The 20,980-nt window shown below is 39.4% G+C and overlaps 2 protein-coding genes across 3 annotated transcripts; one reads left to right on the top strand and one right to left on the bottom strand.

Annotated features, from left to right (window-relative positions):
- The first annotated feature begins 355 nt into the window (after nucleotides 1-355).
- On the top strand, nucleotides 356-4,147 carry LOC133949096 (uncharacterized). Its single transcript, XM_062383270.1, has 2 exons — nucleotides 356-1,344; nucleotides 3,083-4,147. Exons 1-2 carry the CDS (start codon nucleotides 475-477, stop codon nucleotides 3,407-3,409), a joined length of 1,197 nt encoding a protein of 398 aa, XP_062239254.1. The 5' UTR covers nucleotides 356-474; the 3' UTR covers nucleotides 3,410-4,147.
- Nucleotides 4,148-5,515: 1,368 nt separating this feature from the next.
- LOC133949095 (uncharacterized) lies at nucleotides 5,516-8,985 on the bottom strand. Of its 2 annotated transcripts, XM_062383268.1 has the most exons (4): nucleotides 8,654-8,985; nucleotides 7,807-7,922; nucleotides 7,545-7,656; nucleotides 5,516-7,115 (listed from the first exon to the last, which is right to left on the bottom strand). In XM_062383268.1, exons 1-4 carry the CDS (start codon nucleotides 8,721-8,723, stop codon nucleotides 5,707-5,709), a joined length of 1,707 nt encoding a protein of 568 aa, XP_062239252.1. In that variant the 5' UTR covers nucleotides 8,724-8,985; the 3' UTR covers nucleotides 5,516-5,706. The 2 variants fall into 2 exon arrangements, with proteins under 2 accessions (XP_062239252.1, XP_062239251.1); XM_062383267.1 differs by having other exon boundaries at nucleotides 5,516-7,656.
- Between the last annotated feature and the right edge of the window lie 11,995 nt (nucleotides 8,986-20,980).

The following is a 20,980-nucleotide window of genomic DNA, read 5'->3' on the forward strand; positions in this document are numbered from 1 at the left end:
GGATCAAAGCAAGGCTTATGGGACTGAATGATGCATGATATTAATGTATTATATCAATGCACTGTATGAAACTGCATTTTTGGTGACAGACGTGGAAAAGGGATCTTTCATGTTTCATTCTCTGTGTTTTACTCCTGTGCTTGCATGGGACACAGTTACGGAGGCGTATTGCATTCACTTGAAAAAAAAAAAAAAGCTCTGGTTAAAAAAAAAAAAAAGTTAGGAAAACAGGATTTTTCCTGTTTTTCGAACTTTTTTTTTTTTTTCCTGTTTTTCCGAGATAAATTCCTGTTTTTCGAACTTTTTTTTTTTCTGTTTTTCCGAGATAAAATCCTGTTTTTCGAACTTTTTTTTTTTCTGTTTTTCCGAGATTAATTCCTGTTTTTCGAACTTTTTTTTTTTCTGTTTTTCCGAGATAAAAATCCTGTTTTTCGAAAAAAAAAAAATGTCATGGTAGTTTTACTGGGATTCTGAATGACGCTCTCACTTGTTGGAGATTCGGTGGAAGCAACAATGTCCCGTCTGCTTACTTTAATCAGGTTTTATTTTGTTTTGGGCTTGAGACACTGGGAAATACTTGTGTCTTTAAGTAATATAGATGGTGTTTGTATTAGTTTGTCGACTTTGCGCAGGCACCTCAGTAGTCTGCGGTTGTTCAGACGGAAAAACTATTCCGATCTGCTGGACGTTGCAGTTTTCCTACAGGATCAGTTGAGCGAATATGGAATGCTTCACGGATACAAGATGATGCATCTGAAAAGCATTCAGGCCGGCTACGTGGTGACTCAAGAGACAATCAGGCATTTGCTGAAAATACTGGATCCCCGCGGAGTGGAACTGAGACGCCGTAAACGCCTTCGACGACGTTTGTATCAGAATCCCGGTCCGAACTTTTTATGGCACATAGATTCATATGATAAACTCAAACCATATGGAATCTGCATCAATGGTGCAATAGACGGGTTTTCAAGGATGTTGGTGTGGCTACATGCATACTCTACAAGTAGTGATCCAAAGGTAATCGCTGGATACTTTATTGATGAGGTGTCATCGAGAAATGGGACTGCTACTCGAATTAGATCAGACCTTGGGACAGAGAATTGCTTCGTGGAGCAGATGCAAATATTCATGAGACATGATCATATGGACGAATTTTCGAACAGATGCTTTTTGTACGGCTCAAGCAATCATAACCAGCGGATTGAGCAGTGGTGGGGTTTTTTGAGGAAGCAACATGCACAGTTCTGGATGAACGTATTTCAGGATTTGAAAGAGTCTGACCACTACTCTGGTGACTTCCTCGACAAAAGTCTGATACAATTCACATGTCTCGAAATAATAGAGGTAAGAACTACTTTTTTTCGCTTTTGAAATGTAGCCTATAATTCAAACATTTTTAATTCATTATTTTGTCCATGGTGTCATATGTTAAGCAAGTTAGTGAGGTTCTTCTATATTGCCAGCAACAAAAGTGGATTCCAGTGTTAAAAAATGAAACACCAAAGGAGGTCCTTAAAAAAATATTTAATACCAATAAATACCCAGAAAATTATAAAGGACTAGTAGTAAATGTTAATGTTCACCAGTGTTGGGAGTAACGGCGTTTAAGTATAACGGCGTTACTAACGGAGCTCTTTTTCAGTAACGGAGTAATCTAATTAATTACTTTTGTCATCGTTACAACGCCGTTATCGTTATTGATAATGTAAAGTGGCGCGTTACTACAATTTGGTTGAATGAAGCGTGCGGTTGTAACAAATCACCCTGTTCAAACCCCAGGGGAAATGCTCTACGCTTTTAATTTTAAGGACACGGGCGGACTCGAGCGGGTCGAGTGCGCAAGGTACACAGCCGCACACAGCGCGCAAGGTACACAGTCTGTGTACCTTGCGCGCTACCCGACCAAGTTATTATAAACGAAAGATCCCTGGTTGGACCGATGACCTTGTTATCGGTCTAGCCCCTAATTAAATAAATATAAATATAAACGAATTCGACACAAAAAGGTTGCGTATTATAAGTGTATTTAAACAAATATAATCTCCCCAAAAAACTGTATATAGTGTTTTTATTCTTCAATCAGTTAATATAAACATCTTTGACGTTAAAGATGTTACAGAACGTAACAGCGTTATAAAACATGAAAAATAACGCCACAGTTACTTTGCTGAGTAACTAATTACTCTAACAATGTGGTAACTGAGTTACTAACTCAATTACTTTTTGGGAGAAGTAATTTGTAACTGTAACTAATTACTTTTTAGAAGTAACTTGACCAACACTGATGTTCACTGAGATAATGGGATGGTTTAAGAATAGAGTTCAGCTGAGTTAGAAGGATTGTTGTTTAAGTAACCGAGTTTTCCAGAAGGTCAGTGAACATGTCAGTGTTTGGGCACGTGACACTGCTTTACATGTGTAAAGCAGTGTCACTATTGATGAATTCTTATCTTTCAATCAAAATGACTCCTCTTCATATTCATTGCTATGGGAGACACTTAAATGTTACCTGAGAGGTCAAATTAAGAATAAAGTTGCACAAAATACCCTAAATGCAAATACTCAAGACAAGAACCTAAATTGTATCTTAAGTACGTTACAGTCGTTGAGTAAATGTAGTAAAATTCCCCCACTGCAGACAGTTGTGGTTGGGCTTGGGACAAAAATCACATTTGAAGACTAATTATTTTCGAAGAGGATTAATGCAGCATATCCCCCGAAAGATGATCGAGACTCTAACTCATGTTTTGGTGGTTTATTTGAGCCTTCCTTAAATAACACCGTACAACACCTTACAATACCGTAAGAACTTGTGCCTCTTTGGAGGTCATACAATGAAATTGTATGACTTTAAATTGAGCAAATATTACGCAATAAAATAACAGAAAGACAATTCAAAAATATTAACAATAACATAGATTGGGCTATTTACAATTAACATGCACCCTTTTCAGGGTATATGCAATGAAAATGTTGTGAAAACCCCTGCTCTATTGTGGACAATAACCATTTATTTTGCCTGCAGATGGTTTGCCACGTTTACTAATTTTCTCACTTCCCCACTCTTTTCCCTTATATTTAGAGAGAACTGCAGGATGTTGTTCACCTCTGGAACACTCACAGAATTCGCTCATCCAGAAATGCGGTGTCCCCAGGAGGACGTCCGGTGATGATGTACACCATACCCCAACTATTTGGTGCTAGAGAGTACCTGAAAGAGGTATCCCAACAGAAGATACAGGCATGCAGGGAGGAATGCCTACAGAGAGGACCGTGTCCCTGTGACAATACTTTGTTTGACGTTTGTTGCTTTGTCATGGCAGAAACAAATCTTCATCCACCCACCTCTCCAGAGGAAGCAATTGAGCTTTATAAGTTTTTACGGGCTTACATATATGCCCATATTTAATAATCACAAGTTGTTGTACTGGATCAGATGATTGAATGTGAGCACCCATCTTCAACAAAATAACGCTATGTTTGCATTTTTTCTATGGGTGGAAAATGTAATGTTGACTGCAAATTTCAGTTTAAATGATTAACAGATGTATTGTCTCTAAGTAATGAATAATTAACTCCTCTCTGAGCTTCATATCATCTCTTTTCATTCATCATTATGGAAAAGTTATATACTCAACAAGGTCACTGGGGCTGTCCTGAAAATAAACGTCTCACATTTCTGCTTTACAAAAAATGTCAAATTTGTCCTCATTGTGGAACTATGTAGCATGACTGAATGTCATCTGACACACTGTGGTTATTCTTGCATAATCATCCATAAATCAAACATGTTATAATATCTTATGATGATGGGTGTCTATGGGCTGAAACTTTAAAACTCCAGTGGTGTGTGGCATCAGACAAACCTGGTAATACAGAGAATAATTTAATTTAGTTTAATTTCTCCTCTATGTGATTGAGTGTTTATACACTATTTAAGCATTTATGAAATTCCTTCCTCTTTGTGTCTTTCTCATCAAGATATTTCAACTGCCACGAAATAATGACATAGCATTTGGTGATGTAGAGGATCTTAGGTGTTGAAATATATTATCTATTATTTGTTGCTGATAATTCAACTATCTTTTATCGTTTGAATAAAAGCAGGCCATCTTGCCTATGTAGCCTAATAAAATGTGGTCTGTCATCCTAATATCTTTTTCATTGGCAGTGTGGTTACCATGACACCATCAACAAATAAAGGCTAATTTCCACACTAATTAAAGTGTGCCTAGATTTTTTTCCTTTTTCAATTAAACCATGTTTGGTCACATAAACATTTCTAGCTGTTATGTTCGTGTTTCGAAGGATGAGGCTTAGTTAAAGTCCCAAAGTAGCTTTATTGCAAGATGCCCTAAGCAGCATATATGTGCATCTTTGTGTTTTCTTACTCTAATCTTTTCTGCTTCTTTAATAACTCATATTTAACAACTGCTGCCACTTAGTGTATAAAACATGCAGTAGCATCTGATCACAACAATAAGTAACAGGGAAATGTCTCCTTAAAAGATTATTTGTGAAGGGATTTGATGGATAATATAAGTTGTATCCATTGCTGTTATCCAAAGTCAGCAATTCTGCTCTGTGAGAAAGGGTCAACCAGTTTTAGAACAAATAAATGCTTACAATAAATAGTCAAGTACCATTTGTGGCAATGGATAGTTAAACTTATCTGTAGTAAAAGCACAATTAATTTGATCACAAAACAAGAGAGAAACCAATGCTTTTTATTTATAAACAGTAGGACACTTTTGAGGTACTCCTTAATGTATATTTCAAGAGATTAACAAACAAACACAGCCAGTAATAAAAGCTAACATGAGCAAGAAGCTCCAATTCAATTATAATTTCTCAGAAAAAATTGCAACTGTGTGAGAACCATTTCCAAAAAGATTCTTCTCCAACTGATAACAGACAACGTAAATCAAAGTAAATTTGAAATAGATGTTTCTTAGTCATTTAAATAACAAAATGTGTGCAAAACATGACTTTTGTAAAAGGCTCAATTTGTTTATAGGTCTAGCTTCTTTATAGAATCACAGGGTTCAACAGATGCTCTGTAGAGTGTCATTAATAACACTATAAAATAAATGAAAAGCTTTTCAAAATAATTCAAGAAATTCGAAATTAGTGACATGTAAAAGCCCAGCCTGTTCAGGCATTATAAACATCAACATTTTTCAAAAACAACACATCCAAAATATTTCAACTCTACTTCAGTGTAAAACCTTGGACACTTTAACACAACAGAATGCACAAAATACTTCCTGTTAACAACATCAGAAAGGTTTAGAGGATGATGTCTTTTGTATCACTTAAACACTTTCACATTGTCTACAAAACTGTACTGAGCTGTATATTTAGCTGAAAAAAGTACGCAAAGCAGTAAACTATTTTGCAAACTATGTGCACATTTGTTTTTTGGTGTAATAGTCCTTCAAGTGCATGAACATACTGTTCATAAACCATTTGTTACAAACAGTTTAAGTGAGGGGATGACTGTTTCGATAAAATAGAAAAAGCCCCCCCCCCCCCCGAGCTCATAATACAGCTCCTGAACTAATTACCACATCTTCCCCACATTAACTCTGTCTCACAATCACACTGTTTGGATCTTGACTGTCGGCTCCAATAAGGCTACAACCGTACAAAAATTTAACAAGAAAGGGAAAAGTGTGTACATGTGAGTGAGTGATAGAGGCACTCCTATGCAATGTCCATTGTGAAGGAGTTACTGGACAGTATAGACTCTATTTCAGAGCGAAGCTCAGGATAGCTGTTGTAAGTTGACGGCAGCTCTAAAGTTGGGCCACAAGTATGTGCAATTGGCCGCCGTGCCAGCCCTTCCAACGAGGTGAATATGACTTCAATTTTCTTAACGCAGATGACATCAGACCCAGTCATAAATCTTAATATTTTCCGGAGGCCTATTTCATCCAATCCCCTAATGTACTGATGTAAAAACCGCAAACTTTGGTTCTCTGATGCTGTATTTGGAGAGGCTGTGATCAGCTTTAACACCTTTCGCGTTGTTGGTCTAAGATCATCATACATCTTATGGATTTCAAGCACACTGGGGAAAAACTTCCTGAGAGTTGGCCCTGCGACTGCTGCAATGTTATCTAGTGCATATTTGGGTTGCTGGATTATTTGCTTGTGGGCCACTTGAAGAAGCACAGCCTTCAAGTTTTCTTGTGTTGGTACTGTTCTTACTCCCATGCGATCCATAAGATCAAGGAACTCATCTTCATCATCACCAACTAGAGCCTCTTGCAAAGCAGTAGACAAGAGATCACGCTCAGACTGACTAAGATACAACATCAGGGAGTCAAACAGTAAATCAGGTGAGACCGAATGTTCACCAAATGTGACTGCTGCTGTAAAGGCTTGAGCGAGCCGAAAAGGGAAATATCCATGGTCCTCCAATCCCTTGACCATTATTCTACCAAGAGATCTCCATTCTTCTTCTTGCCATTTTGGGGACAGCGATGGAACCCTCATATCTGCACCCTCTGCTCCACAGTCTAAAAATTCTGTCCAGAATGCAGCATATACGTCCCTGGACACACCATCCACATCTGCACCAACTTCATCAATGAAGCTGTATTTCACAGAGTAGCTAATCATGTTTTCATCCTTGAATTGAGTAATCAGTTCTTCTAAGAGATTTACTCTGTGAAGTTTCACAGTCACATGCAAAAGTTCAAAAGAAGGACTTCGTGAGGCAGCAGGAACTGTTTCAGAATGAATAGGAGTTGAGGTGAATGTGTCAGTGTTTATTTGTGCGTCTTCTACTGGGAGGATAGGCTCAAATGGGACTGTATCATCGAAAACACCTAAAAATGCGTCACCTTGCATAGTGCCAAAAATGACTTCCGATGTATTGTACAAAGATGTAAGATCGATAATCTCAGATGCAGTAGAGACTAACGCTGACATTTTGTTGGTACTTTGCCCATCTTCTTCCACAGTGTGTGATTGCTGTTTACTGTCTGGTGTTTTCTGTGTCAGCTGCTCAACATTCTCTGCTGTCTTTTTTTGTTGTTTGTCTGCGTCGGTCTGTTTATCAGCTCCCTCTCCCATTTCTGTGATGTCTTCTCTATTGGTCAGATGCTCTGTGAAAAGGTAAAATCTTAACACCCCAAATTTCTGTGCCTCATAGAGTTCTCTAACACTAATACTGTCTTCAAGGTTTGCTTCCTGAAAGTCGACAATATCATGACTAAACTCTTCCCACATTCCATGTATCGATTTCTCATTTGGGAAAAATAGCCCCTTAGCATGTGACAGAATGTCTTTCTTTGTGGCTGTCTTGGAAATATCAAGAAGTCTGGTTCCTCCACCATTGCGTTTTCTCACCTGTCTCTTATCATTTATCCAGCCTATCTCTATTTTTCTTGTCATCTTTGAGGCCCTTCTGTTATTTCTTAGATGCATGTTAGAATGCTCTTCCTCAGAATCTTGATGCCTGTCTTTGTTGCTTTTTGTGTACATTTTTCTTTTTAGTTTTTCAAACATGGACAGTCTTTTTGAATCAACTCCACCTGTTGTCTTTTTTTCCATACAGAACCGCCTTGTAGCAATTCTATCACCATATGCTGGAATGTAGGCAGCCAAAGCGTCATCATCAATTTCTTCAACTACTGAGGTATCAATCTGTAATTAAAACAAAACAACATATCAAGACAAACATCGTTAACTTAAGTGTAAGAGACTGGCTTAAAAATACACCTGAAGTATAACTATAAACTATTGTTATTGTTTATTTCTGTGCTGAAATTATCCTCTCCCTGTTCTGAGACTTACACGATCCTGCAGCATTTTCTGAATATTCTCCTCAGGAATACCCCGACTCTGAAGAAATTTCCTCAGACCTTCATCTTGTGGTTGGGGTGTATTTGAGGATGTAGCCATTGCTGGTTCTGTACAAATGTAGGAAAATGCAGAATCTATGAACATTTTTTTTGCATCAACAAATATGAACAAATTTAAGATGATAACATGAAAATGTAATCTTTAAACTTTTGTAGTTGTTATTTATACAGAAGGATAGTCTGAGAGTTTTAAGCGATGCTGTACGTCATGGCACTAATACAAGGGCAGCGCTGGAAGGGCAGCTTGCGGATCAGCAGCTCCGTAGATTTCTGGTAGCGACGGATCTCTCTCAGTGCCTCGGTACCGGGCAGATAGCGGTGAGGCTTCTTAACGCCGCCGCCGGCCGGGGCTCTCAGCTGCATCCTGGGGGATTTGCCTCCGGTGGATTTACAAGCGGCATTTGCGGCATTTCCATAGATTTATTTAGAGAGTGTATAAACTCGTGAAACAGAGAAGGAGGCTACCATCATGTTATCCATTGATTTCAACAATGTAACTGTATTCTGAATATCATCCGAATAACCCCGGTACATGTATTCCGTTACTCCCCAACACTGCATGAAGCACGCTGAACAAGGGCTCTATGCGAAACGTCCATGCAAAATGTAACTTCATCAAAATACTAGATAGCTTATAATCAGGGTCTCGAACACAGCTAGCTGGATCGTGCCTTAAGGGAGACAGGTTGCCGTCACAGTCGTTCGCTCTCTTTTGTTACATGTGGTCAAAAGACGTAACAGAATTTGGCATCTTACATGTAACCAAATACTTTCCTTACCTGTATTGACACCGTTGAACTCGAAATCATTTAGCACTGTCGGTCTGATGCAGCAGCAACCATAATCCATGCGTGTGAGAGCTTCAGGAAGAATTAAGGGAACGCCTTTTCCGGAGAAAATTTAACTCCGAAAAACAGGATTTTATCTCGGAAAAACAGAAGAAAAAAAAAGTTCGAAAAACAGGATTTTATCTCGGAAAAACAGAAAAAAAAAAAGTTCGAAAAACAGGATTTTATCTCGGAAAAACAGAAAAAAAAGGTCGAAAAACAGGAATTTATCTCGGAAAAACAGGAAAAAAAAAAAAAGTTCGAAAAACAGGAAAAATCCTGTTTTCCAAACTTTTTTTTTTTTTTACCCAGAGCTTTTTTTTTTTTTTTTTAGTGAATGCAATACGCTTCCGTACACAGTTGTATCGCTTCAATATTAATAATTCACACACCCACACACATGCATGTTATTCATGTGGTGACAGCATCAAATCTCAGATGAGCATTCAGATGAGAATCCTTTAATGTTTTACCCGAATCACGGAAATAGCAAACAAACAGATCTAGATATACAACACAAACACACATTTATTCTGTATGTAAACTGAGCATTAACTGTCCTCTAAACTTGTGAGGACCAGCAAAAATATCCTCACTTACCTAAAATGGCCATACTCCATATGGTCTTTAATTCAAACTGGTCCTCACAAAGATGTAAGTACGCTTTCTCCCTCTCCCTCTCTCTCCCCTCTCTCTCTCTCTCGGGGCACACATCATCTATTGTTTCAGGGTGAGATGAAATCTGCAATCTGTGCACACTGGCCGTCTCGTACTAAATATTTCATTGACAATAAACATTGGTGTGATTGATGTGAAGCTGAGTCAGTCAGGGAGGAAGGGCGAAAGAGGAAAAAAAGAGGAAGAGAGACAAAGATGAAGGGGGGAAGGAGAGGGGTTGAGGTTTAGAGGAAGACGGACGCACTGTAGACACAGAGCAACAGAACAGATCTGGATTCTGCTCATTATGATGCTACAATAATAGAGGTTTAGAGGTCAGTGCATGCTTAAAGTGAGAACACATCTTTTATTTTGCAGAATAGGGCCCAGCCTTGTTTGTAATGAGGACTTCTGACTCGTAACGCTTGCTATGTTTAAGTGGGGGCGGACATTATGGTGCTGGATGTGAAGGCCAAGCAGTCTCTCCTCCATTTGGGCAATTTAATAACAGCAATCAGAAGATCAAGAATTACAAAAACATGTCTCTGAAGTGCCCCATACCTCATGATCACCTTATTAAAGCACTCATTCCCCCTTCCCTCGCTGTAAACGGGCCAAAATGGCATTTCCTCTGGGACAACAGGGTTTAGAGATCTGGGCTCGATTGCTCTCCTGTCGTCATGGTCGTCCTCAAACCAAGACTGAAATCCCTTTTTTGCTCAAAACAACAGGAGGGCTCATGAATAAAATATACAGACGAAAATATGAATAAAAACACAGGAGGCACAACGTATTAATAGAACCTTTGCATTCATCTGTGATTCGAGGTCATCCTCCTAAGGCTGGACACAACTGAAGTTTTAAATGAATTCCTAAAAGGTTAGCACTTTTCGCTGCGGGGGAAAGAAACAAAAACTGGTAAAAACATCTGGCATGGAGTATTTATTATGCATCAGAGGGCACAGTGCTGACTGGTGTGAGAAGCGGCAGGGGTGTGTGCAACTGACCATTCACCAAGCCCTGCAGTTACTGTTGCCACCCCAAGCTCTTCGTTCTCACATGTTTGTGGTTTAAACTGTAGTGATAGATTATACCGAAATATTTGAACAAGTTTATCTTGTTTCAGAAGCTGAATCGATGACTGTTGAATAGAAGATACTCTTAGCTAATGTTAAAGCCCAGTGAATTAGCTGCAGGCTCCAAGGGTTCCAAAGGTTTTGGTGGCTGCATACATGAGGAAATGCTTTGAGGATAAGGCCACAAGTCCCGGGCAAAAAATGTGCCGCCTCACTAGCTGAATGGACATGTATTGCAGTGTTGAATAAAATCAATTGGCAACACAATAAGACATGACAAAATGCTATGAGGCTAAAAACAGTTAAAAGTTATCATCCTCCCAAACTAATCAGATCTGCACTGCTCATATTTTACACGGTAGAATAAAATGGAAGGTCATTTAACACAACATTAACTTTGCATGAACTCATTTCGTCCAGTCAAATCACAACACGTTTTTATGAAGGCAAATGTGCAGATGTGTCTAAGATTTCACCGTCCTATTCATTTTATTCATGAACGAGCATTAAACAAACAATTTCAGGCAGAGCAAGTAGCTTTGGTCAATAAACACTGATCTTTAGATGAGTAGTGCACAAATGAACAAGAGTAGAGCAAGGCCTTATCATGGAAGGTTAGCTTTGAATGTGAGCCCTAATAGCGGATCTTGTGTACCACCATCTATCTCCATCTGCTGTAATGACAAGTCTAGTAAGGGCACCGTAATTGAATGTGAAGATGGGCTGGGCATCCCCCAATACACAGACACAAAGGGATGAGAGGGGACCACCTCTGCCGAGTACAGTGTGTTGTAGTGTAATGCTTCCTTTAACAGATGCTGGAGCGCCCAAACAATCTTCATGCACCTGTCCAAGGGTGTATGTGTGCTTCCACGAGGGGCGAACATACCTGACGATGAGAAAGAGAGGGCTCTGGGCCCACCAGGGACCAATTTCCCCAGTCTCTTCCAAAGGCCTGTTCATTACTGCGAGCAGGAGGGAACAATACTCCACAGCCCGCCAACTTCATTTGCTACCATTTTCTCTCATTCTCCCTCTGTCCTCCTGAAACACAACAGTGCGCCACCTCGACTTCCCACAGTGCACCACTGCGCGCCTGTGAAGCAGAGATTGGTTGCTGTGGGCTCTCCGAGGTTTCAGAGCTGTCGTCTGTGACTAGAACGCATTTTCTCTCTCATTCTATTTTTAATCTGTCTTGTTTCTGAGAGTGAAAATAAACCAAATGTTTTTGGTTTTAGGTTTTCTTTTCTTCGTGTTGCATGTGGGCTACGAGAGTTTCAAGTTGGCACCGAAGAGGAGGGAGGGAGCGAGACGCAGACAGCAGCACAGCAAAATCCTGCATCTGAAGGATGATAATACACTAAGAAAGCAGCAAATTGAACTTGAATGAACTATCGTTGTCTTTTAAAGTTTGTTTGCCTGTTTTCCCATTGCTCATGCATAAATATCTGCATATGCAATACAATGAATATTTAATTTAAAAAAGATGACACAAAATAAATAAAAAATCCTGAAAATATGTCTGTGGTTGGGAGTGGGGATACCATGCAGTGAAGTGGAAGATACAACGTGTATTTCTGTACAGAGACGTAACTAAAATGAGATGGCTGATGTACAATAATGACACTATATCATACCAACGTGTGCTGCATGTGATGGATCCATGCGGGAAATGAGATCTCATTCCACATTTCCTGCAACACTTGTTCTTAGCGTGCAGGAAATACCGACAAATAGAACCATCAGATGGAAATTGATCCTTTGCACAAATCAGTTTTACAGGCAGCTCACAGATGGGTGTGCTCACAGGAGCATGCTGAATAAATCAGGTTTGTAATGGCCCCGACTGCGGGCATGACTAAAAAGTCTGGAGGAGACACTGAGCCCCCACACAGGCCCATGGCACGGCCGGTGACAGCATGTTTCTGCTTGGAGTGAGACGCCGCATCTTGAAAATGAAGGGGAAAGATTTTCTCTGTGGGCCGAGATGTTTCCTTGAACTGTTTGCTTCCAAGAGTGAATATCAATGATGAGTGGGAATTAGGAGCTGTGCTAGAAACAAACATGTTTGAAAGAGTGGTGATGAATAAGATATTCGTTCACATTGAAACTGGAAAATGAGGAAGGTTTCTGTGGTCTCAAGAATTATGCGGCTGCTTTTGTGACACTGAGATGGAACCCTTTGAGTTTTGACTGCCAGCTTGTTTGGACAAATGTTTAACCTTGCACTAAAAAGGCTGCAAAGAAATTTATATAACTAACAGCATAAAATCTGAGTTTATACAGGTTTGCACATCAAATAAAAATGATCATAAACAAGTGAAGCAAATATTAACAGCATTAGATTTCTCATGCTTCAGGGTCAGAGCGTGTCAGACACTGCATGGACACATGTTCACAGGCACAGAGCTCTCGAGCTAACTCAGCCTCAGTGGATATCTGGTTGTGGGGTTTAGACTTGTTTTCACCTTTCTGACAAATTTCTGTCACTGTGTTGACTGACAGATATAGGGAGCTAATACACATCAGGCAAATTATTATGCCCCAGAAGCGCTCAGTGCACTTTGTCAGGAGGAGAGGTGATGTAAGAGGGGATAAATGTTGCAGCCCTAGCCCCCCTCCCCACCCTATCAACATCCCCCCACACAGCGACACACTGCCCCCTCTGGGCAGTGAAACGGTAATGGAGATTATACACTTAAAACTATTTAAATCTATCTGCCCTTTTACAGTGATTTATCTAGATATCTAGTGATCTATGAACCTGATGACTGTCTTTGGAGAGCAGAGTGCTGCCGTTAGGATACCTCCCATCATATTACAACCAAATTATGTACTGCGTGAATGATGTTAAAGTTGGAGATGATAACTAAGGCCTGCAAACTCAGGGGAGATGAAGAAGATGATCAAAAAAACATGTCCACACAAACAGATAAGTTGTTCTTTTAACTGCTGTTGAGATTAGATGACACATCAACAGTAAGTCAACAAAAAACGTCATAGCCAACAACCTTCAGCTTCAGAGGAGTTACTGTTTTCCATCATAGTAAAATTTTATTAAATTTTGTCTCACAAAACAATGAGAAGATGTCATCCCAGTCCTACAGACTAATGAACTTAGCAAAAAAATAAATAATAATTCAATAAAAATTTACTGAATAATTTAGGAAGAAATTACTTGCTAATTATCAGACTCATCTTTTTGCCAACTAGGATTTTAGGTACTCACTGTATCTAAAAAAAAAATTGTATAATGCCAATTTAACCTTACCTTGTGCAGTTCGGGTTAAGGTTAAGTGTGATGATTTGTTTTACTATATCTAGAACATTGCTTGATTTAAAAAGAATATTGGCAGGAATATACAAGCATTTGTTTCTACCTTGGCCTTTTCAGTCACTATAGAAAGTAATGATTATTTAGACTTTGTTCACTCTGTTTATATTGTTTATATTGTTGGTACTTGCTGTCAAATGTGTGATGATCACTGAATAAAAGTTAGCTCAGTTTAGACAAGGTAAGGTTACTGCAGCAAGAAAACAGAAAACTCAAGTAAGCACTAAAAATAATAAAATAGCTTTGAATTGTTTGTCAAATCACTGGACAACCACATGTCCACCCTCTTCACCCCCAGGCAGCGTGTGATATTCCTCATAGGAAATTCCAACCACAAGGTTGCATTTTCACAAGCCTAATGATATGCCTGAATAAAGAATATCTCTGAGGAAGACCTTGGTAAGATGTGTTCTTACTTAAAAAAAGTCTTTAGCATTCAGTCCCGTCACAAGTTCATCCAGTATTTTGATTTATTGCTTTAAAAGCTGCTGTAAATCCACTTGTGAGGGGAGTTAATTGCCAAATACACTGATTTGACTCCATCACTGTTGTTACGACATACGATTAGCATAACATGTTGTTTGCCTCTGACAAGAACATTAGAAACCTACTCTTTGAAATTTGATTCACAGCAGTATTCAGCATTGTTTCATGATACCACAAGCATAACTGTGATTGAGTGCTACATCTGGTAAAGAGCAAAACCTCCGTTTGCATGTTCTCGGAGTACCAGAAATCATATGTCATCTTAGTATAGCAGAATCAAACATGGTTCTGTATTCACATTCTAAAAGAAGGAAGAAGAAAAAGGCTGCAGGAGGGTGAATCACAGAGGAGGGTAACTGGGGCAAAATCTTCCTCGTATCATGCCTAGACCCTTGACATAGCTCTTATAACAGTATGGAGAGCAGAACAGAAAGAGGAAAGGTTATAAAAAGGGGATGTGTACTCGTTAACAACTGTGAAATTTATTCCTAAAGTGCTCTTAACGCACAAGTTGTGTTTTCCCTCCAAGTGCTTCAGATAGAACTGAGGTCATGAATAAAGATGAAAAGAGGACAGAAAAGAAGAAACAAGGATTGTGATAACGGCCAAAGCTGTGAGGTTGTGTGTATGTGTTGCTCCAGTTTCTTTGTTTAACCTAATGATAAAATGTTTCTTAAGGTGGAACAGTTATCCCCCGTTAACTTATACTGTAAATGTTTTTATATGAAATATGTCAGGGTCAAAGTCATTCCAGGACATTTAAACTAAATGCTTGAATGAAACCGAGCATGCATGAAGCTGTTTGTCTTAGTTTCAGATAATGTGTTAATATAGGCTTCATGGCAACAAGATCTATATATAAACCATTAAAAGTGACAATATGACTTTCCCAGGACTGAGCCCTGAGGGACTATATTCATTGCTTGTAGACAGCATAGTAACTTAATAGAATCCTTAATAAAGACATTAAGTAAGTTTGCCTTTCTTATACGATTAAGGCAGCATGAGAATGTCCGCGTCAGACAAGTTAACAACTAGAAATTGTCCGAATCATTCAGGTGAGAGGTGGCACCTGGGTCGAGCACACCAGAGAAACCACACAACCAATACATTTACTGCAGAATTCACAGCCAGCCCTTATCGCAAAAGCTCTTGAATCACATTGTCTATTCAAACTGACATCTTTATCAGCACCTTCTACAATTGATTTCAGACAAAGATCGAAAAGATTGATAGCTCCGAAACATTTCCTAAATAGACTTTAAGGAAAGTTGTCCTGGCTTTTAAGTCTGATGGCACACTAACATTTTATGTACTGTGTTTTGGCTCCAGTGAGGAAGAGTAGTTCTCTAGAGTCTCCTGGTTTGAAGCAGTTTTCTAAACGTTCTCATGCTCCCATCAGAGAAAGGTGTTCATAGCATAATAATGTCCATCAGTCCGTGTCAGAAAATGTTGTGGTAGTAAGGTGAGCTTCAACTGAGAGTTGGCAATACGTTTTGGCAAGCTTAGGCGTAGTTAAAGTTCAATTCTTCATGCAAGAAAAGCATCACTGGGACTGAGTGCTGATGCATGAAATGGTCCTGACAGTTTGATTCAGAGTGCTGAAGGTAATTCAATACTGGCTTGTTAGCTTGCTGGCATCATGCTATGTGTCGGAACAGGTATTGGGTGTTAAGAGATGCGTCCTACATGAGCATGTCCCTGGTTAACCTCACGTGTGAATACTGGACTTCTGGAAGCAGAGGAGTGTGAGGGAACAGGGGGAAAAAAAAGGATTCAATGGATAAATGCTCTTAGGAATTGATCAAGCCAATTGGATTTCAATCGCTTGAACTAGGAAGAAAAAAAAAACATTGCTCTGTGCTGTTTGGATAATGATGACAGGGGGCTTTAGATACCTGGGCAGAACAAACAAGTTTCCCGTTGTTGAAATGTAAATCAAGCTGGGTTTTTAAATGATGACCTATTTTGAAATTAGGTTGCATCTCGCACAAGAGGAGGATCTTCACAGATATTCTTCTGTCTAATCTCAAAAATGCAAACCCTCCAAGACTTGAAAATGATGGCACTATAGGAGAGTATGATTATTGCTCCAGAGAGACCAACGCACCACCTCATGTCACCTCTGCAATGTTTTCCCAAGAGGAAGAATGTGCAAACACAACAAATACGATGGAGACTGGTGTAGTGCAACAACTTGCTCCATCTATAATACTATAATAAGAAACAGAAGACACGAGTCAGGATGAGACAATTGTTGGGGAGACGGGGTCAACACGACCTCTCTAGTCATCAGCGAGAACTGGAGATAAGATTTTAATTGTCATTTTTATCTGTCGATGAGCCTGACCTCCAACTAAGCTGCCCACTGCCCTCATACAGCAGCGTGTTTTCACGGTAGACACTCTCAAATCATATAATAATCCCGATTTTAAATCCTAAACATCAAATATTCCTAATGTTCGATGATTATCGAAGACGACCCTGATTAATCTGTGGGCAGTTTAAGATTGGCAAAGTAAACCCTCACACCACCAGATAATCTTTACTGAACATGGGTCCTGACCAAGATTCCAGACCCAATTAGTCTTTTAATTCTCAGGGGGGCCGAATTGGGGTTAGAGCGGCCTGAAAACCCTGTAGTTTGAACCAAGCTTAAGTGATGATATGTTTAAAACTGTACTTAAACTCAACAGCCTTGTGAGCCCCAAAAAGATATAAACCAGGTATGAAGATGATTTCAGTTAATGGATGATTCCTAATCTAATCATATACCATGTGCCTCCATGCATGTTACTATTACACCTAATAAATGTAGATGCAATTAACACACCTTTGCTGATTAGCAAATTTAACACCATGGCTCCTTCGCAACGCAGTTTTCCTAACAAGCTGCAGATGAGTTTGGCTGCCTGCACACTGTCTGTCTGTCCTCATTTCTTGGCTCAGCTCACTTTGAACTCATCCCCAGCTAAACTAGCCCGGGCTCCATGTATGTCAGCCTAAGGGGCCTGTTTGTGGATACGTGTATGTGAGTGCGCATGCGTATATTTTGTTTCTGCCCTACCTGGCACAGTATAGAGGATCTGCGTGCTCGCATCACTCCAGCTGTCTCCTCACATCCATCCACTCTCTGATGACTGAACTTCACAGCGAAGGGCTCCACCCAAACAGACACACATTTCAAACAATGCGTCTCAGGACTGGAGCCAAATTTACGCAGTGAAAAGTGGAACTTGCACATCAGTGTGTGCAGGAGGAGCCGGCGCAGGCAACTATCATATTTGAAGCAGACTAGTATTGGGTGGACAGGTTCTCTGAGATCAGCTGAGTGTTCCTCCTCTGATGTTGACAGCACAAAGCCTAAAGCTGATGCTAACAGACAACAATCTCAGATTTTCTTCCATTGTTCCACTCTTACAGAGAAGATTAGGCAAACTGCTCAAGCCGCATTTTTTCAATTTCATATTTGCCAGGTTTGTAGCTTCAGTAAAAGAGATCATGCCTGATTTTATCTGCAGCTCTGTATTTTCTCAAGGTACTGACAGCAGAGATAGACCTCTATTTTATTTAAAGACCTTCACCATACAGAACACAAACAGCTTCCTCACAAAAGACCTATGGCCATTATCAACCTTCCCAAGCAACAAAGCCTGTTGGTAAATTCTGGTTCCAACAATACTCTCGTAGGATGTTCACGCTGTAACAATAGTCTGTGAATCAATATTTAGAAGTACTGCTCTGTGATGTACTTCACATTTTAGGGTAACATCCTGCAAACAGGTTGGCAGCATGTGAATGTGAGAGGGAAAGCCTTTGTCAGCCTCTGACAGAACAGCCTGCTTGAAACCAGGTGGGTTATTTCAATTTGTTTTTCGAAACACGTCTGAAGCGAAGGTGTTTATTATGGGCTCTCAGCAGCCACACTCGAAGGCCACATGAAAACCCTTCTGTCCTGGAGAGGGGCAAGATGTATGAATAATGACACTTTCAGATGGGTGGTTGCACTAAAAGTAACAGAAGTAGTTGGGGGAACACTGAAGTGAATTAGGTTAGGTTAGGAGTTCACAGTCTGAGTGCTGCAAGATTGTACAGATGTGTCTCAAGTGTAAATATTTATTTACTTTTGCACTTCATGTTGCCAATGTTGACCTTGTAGAGCCAGGACTAAGTATATCTTCCTCCAATGTTTGTCAGGAGATTTTATATGTTATTCAGCTGCTACCATCTATTGCCAAATTGTACAAGTTTACAGGAGACATGTAATGCATTTTCCATTATTCTCTTTCCTCTAGTGTGTTATGTAAGACTTTTGAATGTATAAAAGTGCTGAAAAGTTTAAAAGCCCAAAGTCCGTGGGTAGGGGAGCTCCTCCAGAAAATAATGCTCCTGAAGCTCCTGAAACACCTCATATTACTTATAAGCTTTTATTGCACTAACCGTAATGAGCTGCCAACCTGTCTATCCTCTGCTCCAGTGCGTGTGTTTTGGGAGGGGCCATGACCCCCACACACACACACAAGTTGAAACAGCAAAGAAGAGAAGGCAAACAAACTGAGCCATAAATGACAGCAAAACACAATTAAGACTCATACACATGAAAAGAAAAAGAGTGTCTTGGGGAACCAGGCAATTTGTGTATCTGGAGAAAGTGAACTGCCCCACGGAAGTCTCGGCTCCTTCATGTGGCTGCGATGGTGAGAAGGTGCCATTTAGTTTCACACATGTATACAAGCGCTCACACATGCACACAGGCAAGTGTGAACCTCCCAGACCGTTTAGATCAGTCCTGTAGAGTAAGTGTTGACAGAGCGCTACAAGTGTGGGATCGGCAGCTAGTTAATTAACTGCCACATTTTCAGTTCCCCAAAGAAAAACAACACCTGTACGGGGAGAGACGGGTCGTGTGAATTTCATCCAACACATACAAAACGGGAGAGATGTCCACCATAATGAATATGCATCAAAGTACAAGACTGCAGAAAACACTGAACATGAGTCCTGTTTAACGCAACTAATTCCCTGCATGCATTACTTTAATTTGAATTAAACATTTTACAGTCACATCATTTTGTGAAGCTGTTTGGCTTCTTAAAGTTGATTCTCATGTGTCTTCATCTGTGATTTTTGCCTCAAGCATTTAAGAGTTAAGGTGTTTTAATGTATACGTTTTGTTGTTGATATTTATGAATTCATTTCCAAGAGGTCATCCAGGTTGGTTAAAGTTATTAAAGTGAGGGTAACAAGCTCCAAAACAAACAGCCACAAACTATATTAATTGGTCACCCATCACCACAAATGGATTACATTAGGCAGGTGTGTAAGTGCTCATGAATTAGCATAACTTGAGGTGTAGTGATAAATATATTTGAGTTTGTTGACTTTCATTCCTGCTGCAGACTGTTCCCTCTGGTTCCTCTAATTAGAACTAACAAGCGGTTCTCTGATGGGGTCAGTGCGCTGTTGCTCTTCTCTATAGCATCAAAATGTCTCCACACTTTTATTATGAAGAAAGGATCCTGTTTAATTTTGCTGCGCTTTTGAGCGTCAAATTATGTTAATGGTGTGCAATTATGAACGCTACGACATGGCTGTATTCTCCGTTTGAGTGTGAAAGACTAGATTATGTGTTAAGTTCAAAAGTCATTAGTCATCAGAAAGAAACAATGTGATTCATAGTCAAGAATACATGAAGGTCAGTTTAAAAACCAGGATGCTGCAAAAACTATCCTAGCAATCCAATCTGACTGGAAACAGTTCCCTTTTCAAAGTAAAAATATAACAGTTGAAATGGCTAACCCAGCTAAAGATAATGCCATTTACAATGATCTGCTTAATTTGAAGTCTTTTTTTGAGCTGTACATGTTGTGGTCTTATCATTCATTTAATGTTTTTATATAAAAGTAATGAAACTGAACCAAAACAGTAAAGTTGCTGGTCCTAAAAACCTAATTCATGCATCCATCTGAAGTTTGTATTGTTACTAGGGCCGACACCTTTTAAACATCAAGTTTGATAAAATTTGAAGTAACACTAATTTCGTTCAAATAAATTAGTATAATATATTAGCATCTACCTGAACAACATTATACTACCATTTACGTGTAGCCTGATCCTGCTTTTTGGGCATCATTTAATTTAAATAAGGGTAACAAATTGCCAGGAAGCTGTTAGAGTAGCCTGTGGCGGCATGGTTTGAGGAAAGTTTTTATTAGGCTTTGAAATTTGCATTACTTGGCCTTTCCTAATGATGAGTGTGAACAAGCCACAGCCATAACAAGCTAATTACGGTTTGAGACCTTGGTAACATTTAAAAATATAGAAAAATAAAAATAACACACAAGTTCTGCTTAAAATGTTTCGCATTCTACTTAATGCTTCAGTTCATCTTCTACTCATTTAACTTTTCACTTTGATTTTGCAGTGAAGAATATCATCTGTCATCTTGCATCACATAACTTTAGTATCTAAGTGGTGCACACTGAATATATTACTCCAGAAACTTGTAAAAATCAACACACTGTTAAATCGACATTATTTAAGATAACCGCTCACAGCAGAGACACAAATTACATCAGATATTACCTCTAGATTAGAGCTCACCAGTCTTTAAAAAGAGGAATTTGAGCCAGGTTGTGAATAAAAACAGGGGAAATATTCATTTTTGAACACCATGTGGGGTGTGGTATGATTTGGCTTTCATTTCTCCGCAACAATAACATTTGA

The sequence above is a fragment of the Platichthys flesus genome, chromosome 23, assembly GCF_949316205.1.
Source record: "Platichthys flesus chromosome 23, fPlaFle2.1, whole genome shotgun sequence".
NCBI lineage: Eukaryota > Metazoa > Chordata > Actinopteri > Pleuronectiformes > Pleuronectidae > Platichthys > Platichthys flesus.

What these genes read in the sequence shown, in the direction of transcription:
- LOC133949096 (XM_062383270.1), top strand. Translation starts at nt 475, where the DNA reads ATGACGCTCTCACTTGTTGGAGATTCGGTGGAAGCAACAATGTCCCGT. An exon ending in CATGTCTCGAAATAATAGAG is followed by an intron (nt 1,345 to 3,082) that starts GTAAGAACTACT and finishes CCTTATATTTAG; the next exon opens with AGAGAACTGCAGGATGTTGT.
- LOC133949095 (XM_062383267.1), bottom strand. Translation starts at nt 8,723, where the DNA reads ATGGATTATGGTTGCTGCTGCATCAGACCGACAGTGCTAAATGATTTC. An exon ending in GTTCAACGGTGTCAATACAG is followed by an intron (nt 7,923 to 8,653) that starts GTAAGGAAAGTA and finishes ACATTTGTACAG; the next exon opens with AACCAGCAATGGCTACATCC. An exon ending in AGAAAATGCTGCAGGATCGT is followed by an intron (nt 7,657 to 7,806) that starts GTAAGTCTCAGA and finishes TTTTAATTACAG; the next exon opens with ATTGATACCTCAGTAGTTGA.